A 10,759-nucleotide genomic window follows, 5' to 3' on the forward strand; every position below is an offset into this window, starting at 1 on the left:
CAAGTGGTAAATGGCTGTGTGTGTGTGTGTGTGTGTGTGTGTGTGTGTGTGTGTGGAGGGGAGGGGCACAGATATGCTCACACACTCACACACGGTTCACGTGAGAGGATCCTGCATTCATCTCATGCCTGCAGCCGAGTCTTCAGCTCGGTGGACAACAAACATGTTTCCCTCCTACGACTGATGCGGACGGTCCGTCTCTGCGTCTCACACACACACGCACACACACACACACACACACACAGACAGACCCACATGCGCACACACAGGCACGCGGAAGCTTGCGTGGCCGAAGCCGAGGCGTAAACAGGCCGGGCCGGCGTGCCTGTGTGTGAGTTAAGTGGTTATATAAGCATGATAAACTGTTCCCCAACATCATAACATCTGCAGAGTGCACATGCATTTCCTCACTTTGAGCTCCCGCCGGGAATACAGACACACACTCCTGCGAAGGCGCAGTGTTTTGTCGACCGCGAATCCAAACATTTCCGTTCGCTTGAATCCGACCGCGCGGCCTTCGAGGTCTCCCCTGGTCGAGCAGTGGATTTGTAATCTTTTGCTCAGATTGTCCAGAACAATTCCTCTCCCAGAAACCACCGCGGCGTTCGCTCGCCCCGTTTATTTATTTTAAATCGGCGATCGCTCCTGAACCTGACATCAAACCGCCTTCTTCCAGCCTGCTGACAGTTCATCTGGACCCCTCTCTCTCTCTCCCTGCACTAATTAAATGAGCACCTGCACGCCTGGTGTGCTCGGCCCAGGCTTCTTCGACTCCAGCGTGGGTGTGTGTGCGTGTGTGCGTGCGTGTGTGTGTGTGCGTGTGTGTGTTCCTTCCATATTTATCTCCGTATCCATGGGTCGTAGTGTCGTGAACCCTTGCAGCCTGGACACAAGCCAGCCGCCTTGGGGCTTGTCCTCGACCGTGTGTGAGTGTGTGTGTGTGTGTGTGTGTGTGTGTGTGTGTGTGTGTGGGCCCAGTCTTGACTTCCGTCCAACCCCCCCCCTTCCTCCTCAGTCATGTTGTGCCAAGTTCTGGCTAAAGAGAGAGCGGGACAATGAGCAGCTACTCATTTATGGCTACTATGCAGTGAGGCAGTTATCAGAAGTATAACTAAAGTATGAATAGCACAATATCAGAGATGTAATATCCATACCAATACTATAAATATCACATGATTGTAAAGTAAATACAGTCGTAAAAAAAACAACAATGTATCTGACGTACCTCAAGTTTCTCGTCAAATCTTAATGATTTACATTTCCGGATTACATTTGAACACATCGCCATAATGTTATGATTTAGCATATAAACATATAAACACACAAATAGGATTTCCAATTTGTGTGGAGTTTATTTACAATATATTTGTGACCAGCTGTCTGTACAAAGAACTTAAGAGAGGTCAAAAGTCAAATACTGGATAAACAGATACTGAACACAACACAACATTGTCTCCACGGTCTCAGTAGAAGCAAAAATTAAAATGTAAAAAAAAAACGCCATGTTTTCAGAATATACCAGGAAGGTAGATATTTGTATCAAATGGATACTGAGTCAGTTTAAACGGCAATCATCTGGTAATTTATCGTATGATTTACATGCTCTGCACAGCGGTCTCCATGCAGGTGGGCGTAGCCGACACACCGAGCTTCCTTCAGCACGCTCCGGTCTCGCTGGTGAACGCCGCGTTCCCCCCGGTCCTCCTGCTCGTGTCTCTATACATTCGCAGGTGCACAAAGGTACACAGATGGACACGCGCACGCCGCGTTCTCATCGCACACAAAGGAAGCTAATTTGAAGCGGTTTTGTGTTTCTTAAAAGGAGATTTCACATTGATGTTTGGCCTTGATGAGAGCGCCGGGCTGCTGTGTTCGGCTGCTTCCTCAGCCGGAGCATTGTTCTCTTAAACAGCTGTCGTTTTGGCTGATTCAGAACAGATGGCATGTACATGTGGGTCTGCTCGGCTGCATGTATGTGCGGGCGGGTGGATGTGTCTCCGAGACAGAGTGGGGGAGAGAGATAGGGAAGCTCTGAGAGAGAAGGTGTGTGTTTGTGTTTTATATCCATAAATGTATAAACAGCAGCTAAAATGCATCACGGTTTTCAAGATGGATGTACTTACAATACAGTAAAAGACAAACAATAGTCGCTGGTGCAGAGTTGATAAGGGTGATGTGACCCTGCAGGTTTTTAAATTGCACATAACGGCATGTGATATAAGATACCATGTTTGAAGTGTTTCAAGCGGAGTGCTGCAGCAGACTGCGTGTTGAGCAGAGAAGTTCCTGAGAATGCCCGAAGGCAAAGAGTTGTTAAGGCTACAGCAGTTACAGTGTGTGTGTGTGTGTGTGTGTGTGTGTGTGTGTGTGTGTGTGTGTGTGTGTGTGTGTGTGAGACGTGTGATGTGCTCTGGGAAAGCTGTGTCTCTGTGCATCTGTTTGTCCCACGGTGGTGTGTCATATCACGCCGATGGCAACCGGTAGCCTGACAACGACAGAGACTCCTCTCAGTGTTGCTGCCGATGCAGCACCAGCACACACACACACACACACACACACACACACACACACACACACACACACATGCTCAGTCAGAGATGGGAGTCGGCAAACAGCTTTAGCGTGTTGTATGATGTGGCTGGCAGGTGGTGTGAGCATTACTTGTGCAAGCCCGTATTTCCCTTTGTTTTCCACGGCATGACGAAACTGAAGGCCGAGTATGGAGTTTTGTTTTCAACAGTTTCCTTGCGCACATTTTATCCTTCTGTTGTCTCTTTGTTGTTTATAAGGAACTCAAGCCTGCGTGTTAAAGACAACACAGCGATCATTTTAAATTAGCTTAACCTTTTGGAAACTGTACTCGAAAATCCTCTCGCCCCAATTTTATGTCCCAGCGTGCCCCATTTAGACAATCTTTTGGCATAAAATACGTAAAAAATTGAACGATACAGTTTTTTGACTGAAACTCCTTCCTAACAGGCCAAGGTTTTGTTTTATTGTGATTTTTGTTGCATATTCTGATTCTTTAGGTCCTAATCTTTCCAAAAATGTGTCTTATTGACGCTCCAGGAGGCATTTTTGGGGAATCTGGCTCATATCATGCTGGATGTTCATAGTTACCATCAAAATATATTTTAAAAGTGATTTTTTTTACAGATACACATTTGTTTTTCCAAGACTTTGCTGAACAAATACATACAATGAGCACAAGTATTGGAATTAATTTGGGGTTCGTGCGACGACTCAAACACCGTGAAAAGGAGGCAAAAACTGTTTCCACAGTTTTCACCGGGTTAAACCTCTGCGTGACGTTGACAGCGGTCGACTGTGATTGACCGCGCGCTCGCCTTCCGCGCCACGCCCGTCCCACTTACCGGCTCGCTCTGTGTTTACATACCAGCTGAAATGAGCGATGGCCTGTTGCAGAAAGGAATGCTGGGCACAAGAGCACTGGCGCTCACACACACACACACACACACACACACACTCGTCTTCTTGGCCAGAGCATTTGCTAAAGCAAGAGCGGTTGTGTACGTGTGCGCCCGTGTGCGCCCGTGTGCGCGGCGTTCACATTGATATTCAGAAATCCAGCCTTAATCACAAAGTGTGAACACGCTGCGTTACTCCTCTGATGTTGTTCTATTCGTTTGATAGACTTATTAACTAAATGAAACATTCATGGATTTACAAGCAGGCGAGACTGTGATTTGTCGTGATACATATTTCCTATATTTGATTCCCATTGTATTATTCTTAAACTAGAGGGATTTGAATATAAATTGAAAGCCTCAAGCCCACTCCCGAAGCTAAACTGTAAATAATAACTCTAAACTTTTTCTAATCTTTGGTAATTGAAGCAAATGGGTTTTTGCGGGGAGAGATTTGTTGCAGGCAAACGTACATACATTCATTTTTATTTACGAGGAGGCGAGGGCTGAGCAGTGTAATGAGTGAAAACGCATGCTTAATTTAAATGGCGAGTGTGTCTGTTAGGGAATGCATTAGAGTCTGCAGAAGAAGCGTAAGACATATTAATTGACAGACAGGAACCGCTGTCTCCGAGGTTGATACAAGTAATTTATTACTTCAGAAACGAATGCCACCGCCAGAATGTGCTTCATTAATTTCAAATTTACTTTTAATTTCAAGCTGTTGCCCCTTGAGAAGAATAAGGTGGCAAGTTCTGTTTGAAGCGACGTTTTTCCTCTCTGCATCCCTCCATCTTTCTCCTTCTTTTTCCCATCCTCCATCTCTCCCTCTTCGGCTGTGTCTGGTTTTCTGCAGAACAAAGACCTGGGGGTGGAGAGAGAATGGGAGGGGGTGGCAACTTGATTCCAATTTGAAAACAATGTCAATGTAAAAGGCTGACGATAGAACAGAATTACTGCAACTGTTTGTGAAAGGAAATACTTTGTATGTGGATGCCATTGGATGATTGCTCTGTTTCCTCTGGAAAAAAAAGTGTGAATGTCAGTATCTTGTGTTTCGATTAGTGCCCTGCTCGGTGCAGAAACAGGAGTACAGAGTTGAGAATATCCATCATTAGACATGCTGTCAGTGTGGTTCTAACAAATCTCTCTCTCTTTGTTTTTTCTTTTCTCTGCCTGAGCAGCATACGTCCCTGAAGATGAGAAGGAAGCAGCCCTGTTGGATGAGGACCTGGATGGAGACGACTCCGCTCAGGAAGGGGAGGAGCCGGCCTCCAAGTTCCTATGTCAGGACAAAGACTTCCTTCTCAAGGACCGGCCAGGATCCACTGGCTTCCATGACTCCCCAAACGCTGCCGACTTTTCTGGTCAAGAGCTGGACAGTGAGTCTCACCTGAGCGAATCCAGTGACAGAATGTCCGATTTTGAGATCTCATCTCTTAAAAACGAGGACGATATCGTCCTCTCGAAAGACCCGTCAAATCCCCTTTCCATTTCTTCCTCCTCTGTCATGATGGCTGTTGCCAATGCCGCTGCCCCAGCAAGCGGAGACGAGGCCATATTAGCCACGACAGGGTCCGTGGCTGACAGCCTGGAGAAGATGAAGGCCATTTACACCTCCTTCCTGACCAACTCCTATTGGTCCACACTGAATCTGAACCTGAGCCAGCCCCCTGCGGAAAAACCCCCTCGCAGTCACAGCAGTAGCAGTAGCAGCAGCAGCAGCAGCAGCTGTGGAAGTGGAGGCTATGACTGGCACCAGACCGCTATGGCTAAAACCCTCCAGCAGGCCTCACAGAACCACCACAACAGATTGGGCATGATGCAACACCCCACAGTGGCTGTATCCGCGGCATCTATAGAACCGAGCCTCTTCAGTACTGTCCAGCTGTACCGACAGAGCTCCAAGCTCTATGGCTCTATATTCACTGGTGCCAGCAAGTTCCGCTGTAAGGACTGCAGTGCGGCATACGACACCCTGGTGGGGCTCACCGTGCACATGAACGAGACAGGCCACTACCGCGACGATAACCACGAGACGGATAGCGATGGTACTAAACGGTGGTCAAAACCAAGAAAGCGCTCCTTGTTAGAGATGGAAGGCAAGGAGGATGCACAGAAAGTTCTCAAGTGCATGTACTGCGGGCACTCCTTTGAATCCCTGCAGGACCTAAGTGTCCACATGATTAAGACGAAACACTACCAGAAAGTGCCTCTGAAAGAGCCTGTTACACCAATGGCCGCTAAGATTATCTCCTCGGCTCGAAAGAGAGTCCCCATGGACCTAGACATCCCTAGCTCGCCAGACTCTAATGGAGGCATCACACCTAAGCCCAACTCCCACAACGACTCCAATGACATCCTTCAGAAGGTCACGAATCCTTACATCACACCCAACAACCGCTACGGACACCAGAACGGTGCCAGCTATGCCTGGCAATTTGAATCCAGGAAGTCACAGATCCTCAAATGCATGGAGTGTGGTAGCTCTCATGACACACTACAAGAGCTCACTGCTCACATGATGGTGACCGGACACTTTATTAAAGTCACCAACTCTGCTATTAAGAAAGGCAAACCCATTTTAGAATCATCCACCCCACCCCCAAAACCTATTTCAACGACTGAAGTAAAGTTCCAGTCCGTTCCCTTGGCTGCCACAACATTCTCCCCTCCACCTGCTCCAGTTCCTCCTCCAACCAGCATTTCCCCTATTGCCATGGTGGTGGAGATAAAAAAGGAGGAGAAGGAGGAAGAATGCACTAAAGAGTGCGTCATCAACAATGGCAATCCCAACAAGGAGAAAAAGACAGGAGGTGAGGATGAGGCTGAGGAGAAGTTTGACATTTCTTCAAAATACTCGTATCTGACTGAGGAGGATCTGGATGACAGTCCAAAAGGTGGTCTTGACATCCTCAAGTCCTTGGAGAACACAGTGACTTCAGCCATCAACAAAGCCCAGAATGGAGCGCCAAGCTGGGGTGGATATCCCAGTATCCATGCAGCTTACCAGCTCCCAAACATAATGAAGCTCTCGCTTGGCAACACTGGGAAGGGCTCTTCCCTAAAATACATGTTTCCTGGAGGGGATATCCTCTCTCCTACTGGTAAGATCCAGCCTCTGATCTCACCTCCCAGCCGCCATAATTCCCCTCTACCCAAAAACAACTTCCACGCGATGGAGGAACTGGTCAAGAAAGTGACAGAGAAAGTGGCCAAGGTAGAGGAGAAAATGAGAGAACCCAGTGGTACTGTGAAGGGATCTCCTTTGAGACGCACCACGCCGTCGCCCTGCAACAGCGAGGCAGGGGACTCAGTCCGCGGAGAGTCACCCAAAGAAAATAGAGCAGGAACCTGTAAAACTCCAGAGAATTCAAGTGGGGCGGAAAAAACAGGAGGTGATGGAAGTGGAGCGAATCACAGAGATTCAAATGGAGATATTTCGATAAAAGAGTCTGTAGATAATGGAGTGGAGTCAACTGCTGTGACATCCCCCCTGGCTGCCTCTCTGTGTGGCAGTACAGCCATCATCACAGACCATCCTCCTCCAGAACAGCCATTCGTCAATCCCCTCAGCGCACTGCAGTCGGTAATGAACGTCCACCTGGGGAAGGCCGCGAAGCCCGCCCTGCCCTCCCTTGACCCCATGAGCATGCTGTTCAAGATGAGCAACAGCCTGGCAGAGAAAGCGGCGGTGGCTGCTTCCACCCCACCAGCACAGACCAAAAAGCCTGGCAATGACCGCTTAGACCGCTACTTCTACCAGCAACATCTAAACAACGACCAACCCATAGATCTCACCAAAGGAAAACATGCTGACAAAAACAACAGCGGTGGCTCTTTGGGTTCGACAGCTCTCTCTTCCACCACCACCACCCCAACTTCAATTTCACCCTCCTCCGCTGTCACTATGACCAAAGCCTCAGCCGCAGTAGCTTCCTTTATGTCCAGCTCCCCTTTGAGGGAAAACGCACTGTCGGACATCTCCGACATGTTGAGGAACCTGACAGAAAGTCAGGCCATCTCCAAGTCCTCCACTCCTACAAGCCTGTCCGAGCGCTCCGAGGTCGAAGGTTTCACCCAGGAAGAGATAGAAGATATTTCTCCGGCCCAGAAACGTAAAGGCCGGCAGTCCAACTGGAACCCTCAACACCTCCTGATCCTACAAGCCCAGTTTGCCTCCAGTCTGAGACAAACAAGCGACGGCAAATACATGATGTCGGACTTGAGCCCGCAGGAGAGAATGCACATCTCCCGTTTCACTGGCCTCTCAATGACTACAATATCCCACTGGTTGGCGAATGTCAAGTACCAGCTGAGGAGAACCGGTGGCACCAAGTTCTTGAAGAACTTGGACTCAGGTCACCCGGTGTTCTTCTGCAGCGACTGCGCCTCTCAGATCCGCTCGCCGTCCACCTACGTCAGCCACTTGGAATCCCACCTGGGTTTCCGTCTGCGAGACCTCGCCAAGCTGTCTGGGGAGCAGCTGCTCAGCCAGATTTCGCAACAGCATCATCAACAACGCCACACCAAAGGACTATCTGAAAAACTGCTCTCTAGTTTTCACCAATCCAGCCATCCTTTACCCTCCTCTTTATCCACGTCTCTATCCTCTTCCTTACCCATCTCCCTGCCCTCGTCCTTAACCACTTCAACCGAATCCCCGTCACCCTCCCCCGACGCCGACGACAGCGGGGCCGTGCACCAATGCAAGCTCTGCAACCGGACTTTTGCGAGCAAGCATGCGGTCAAGCTTCACCTGAGCAAGACTCATGGGAAGTCCCCCGAGGACCATCTCATGTATGTGTGTGAGCTGGAGAAGCAGTAGCACTGGCTGGGGGACAATGCTGTGCTCTTTTGTAGTGGCTCACTCTTTCTTGCTCCGTCTCTCTTAAGCCTTTCACAGACAATTCTTCCGAAGAGAAGAAAGGATTATTAACGTGATGGAACTGCACAAAGATGCCATACAACTACTGTTTTAGGTTTTGGCACATGGTTTTAAATTTTGTGTTGTAGCAGTTGTTTGTTTTTTTCCTGTGTTGCTGAGTGAGGTAGTCTCCCTCTGGCCTAAGACACTCAATTTTAGTGATCTGCTTTGACAGGAATAATTACTTTTTGTTTTGAATTGTGCAGATGGGGGCTGTTGTCGTTGAGAAAATACAGTATATGAAGGTTTAAAAAAAAGAGATTCTAAAATGAAGTGGCGTGTATTTTGAAACTTGTGTAAATGGAATTAAGTTCCTTTATATTTTGACATCACTGGGATGTGATAAGCTGCATGCATAAATGAAACAGTTTAGTTAAACATTTTATAACTAAATCTGGGTGCACTTTCCATGATTTCCTTTTTTTTTATTCCACTCTTCCGCTCGTTTGCTCTCTTTTTGTTTTTTGTTTTTTTTTTGTGCTGGAGTCAGCATTTAAGATTTAACCCTCTGAGTACGTCAAAGCACTTCTACACCTAAGATCCAAACACTATTGACTGAAGATTTGTGAATTATTGAAGCTATAGTGAGAATTTGATGGACAATGTGTGCATTGTGTCTGCATTGTGTTTCCTAGACCAACAGTATGTTAAGTCTAATCCTAGACATGAACGCATTTTTATTAAAAGGAGATTCACTGCAAGGTTTTCATTTGGGGCTCAATATTTGTTTGAGATATTTTGCCGGACTTGATACAAGCATTGTAGCTATGTGGTAAAAAAATGAAGAAAAAAAAAGGAGAAATCTTTTACTTTGGTCGATCAGGGACCTATATTAATTCAGGTCTGTGTAAAATATGTACATACAAACATATTAACTAATTCCTGTCTAAATTATGCATAATTTCTATATTTTTTAATTTAAAAGGATTATGACTATCTGCTGGTGCACAGTATATGAAGACATAAATAAAATTGTTTTGCACAATAGTTTTATAAATGTGTTATTTAATCAAACGATACGAAGAAAAAAAAGATACGGTAGCAAAAGGATGACAACAGGTGAATCTTTTTATTCCCAACTCGTGCTCAAAGGGTTAAAGACTCTTTTTACCAGACACTACTCTCCATGTGCCGCTGTATGAACACTAAAAAAGATACTAAAGGTTGTACAAAAAAAAGATGTTACTTTATAAAGATATTTCACATGTAAACTGTTATTTATAAGCACTCTTGGTTGTTTCATATTGTTGAATGCCTTTTCGATTGGTCCTATTTTTTGGTTCTGTCTAATAACTCTGCCACGATTCCACACTGCAGCTTTATCTTTTTGGGATATGAAAGGTAACCATGGTTACACTAACCTCTTGAGTGACAAGTTCTGCTACGTTTTTGGCAGTTAATTTGCTGAAGTAACTGACAGCTGCCAGGGTAGAGAAATAATTAAAAAAAAATATCCTTATGTGTAAAATATCGGCATGTAAACAGCACAGATACTGTAATGCATTCTGTGCCGTTTGTCTTTTTTCATTGCGTTCTTTTTCTGTTGTTGTTGTTCTTGACAATGAACCCCCATTATATGACTTCATATAACCTTGTTTTCTACTGCAGCATTAAAAAAAGGAAACTGTTTTTTGCAACTATGTGTGTATGCATCGTGTGTGTCATGGCTATCAATTACGTGTGGGCTGTGCAGTCCCTAATGAGCACATTAGACTGGGAGTGTGTCAACGTCTGTCTGTGACGAGCTGCACACTAGTTTACAGTGAGTGGCAGCAGCGCGAGACAACACACACACAGACACACACACACACACACACACACACACAGGCAAACAAACGCCATCATTTTGAGGCTTTCCCTGTAACCTCCTCTGTTGTCCTAGAGGCTTAGAGTAAAGCGCACACTGCATGAATATGACTGAGGCTGCAACAAACGGTACACAAATTGACAAAAAAGTGAGAAAAAAAAGTTGTATCAATTTATTAAGGGGGCAGAGGAGCAATTACACAACCAAAAACCAACTAAGCTCCGCACACACACACACACACACACACACACACACACACACACACACACACACACACAGGTTTCCCTTCCATATCTCCTGCTCAATAATTACCTCCGACGTCCATTTTGTGACTATTTCCCCGCGAGGCGAGACACCTGGCAGACATGTTTGTTTAGGCTTCATGGGATCCGACAACAATGCTGACAAGACGAGCGGGTCCTTTCAAGTGTTTATTTATTCATAATTTTTGCCTGTCCGGTGCCGCGATTAAGCGGGAATCGCACGCCACCATCAACGTGACGCGTGCTGCACAACGCCGTGACACAGACGCAGCAGATGGCCGACGAAAAGGACGAAAATGTTTTTGCGGGAGGAAGAGCCGTCTCCTGTCCGAAA

At 46.5% G+C, this 10,759-nt stretch overlaps 1 protein-coding gene across 1 annotated transcript in view; it reads left to right on the top strand.

The window, feature by feature from the left end:
- The window catches only part of tshz3b (teashirt zinc finger homeobox 3b), a 33,995-nt gene extending 24,038 nt beyond the window's left edge, over positions 1-9,957 (top strand). Inside the window, exon 2 of the mRNA XM_068576897.1 lies at positions 4,613-9,957. Within this exon, the coding sequence (XP_068432998.1) occupies positions 4,613-8,256 (3,644 nt within the window). The 3' untranslated portion in view covers positions 8,257-9,957. The remainder of the gene's footprint in view (positions 1-4,612) is intronic.
- The last annotated feature ends 802 nt before the right edge of the window (positions 9,958-10,759 follow it).

Source organism: Clinocottus analis, unplaced genomic scaffold, assembly GCF_023055335.1.
Source record: "Clinocottus analis isolate CAN_PGR_092001 unplaced genomic scaffold, fCliAna1.0.p SCAF_1, whole genome shotgun sequence".
Lineage (NCBI taxonomy): Eukaryota > Metazoa > Chordata > Actinopteri > Perciformes > Cottidae > Clinocottus > Clinocottus analis.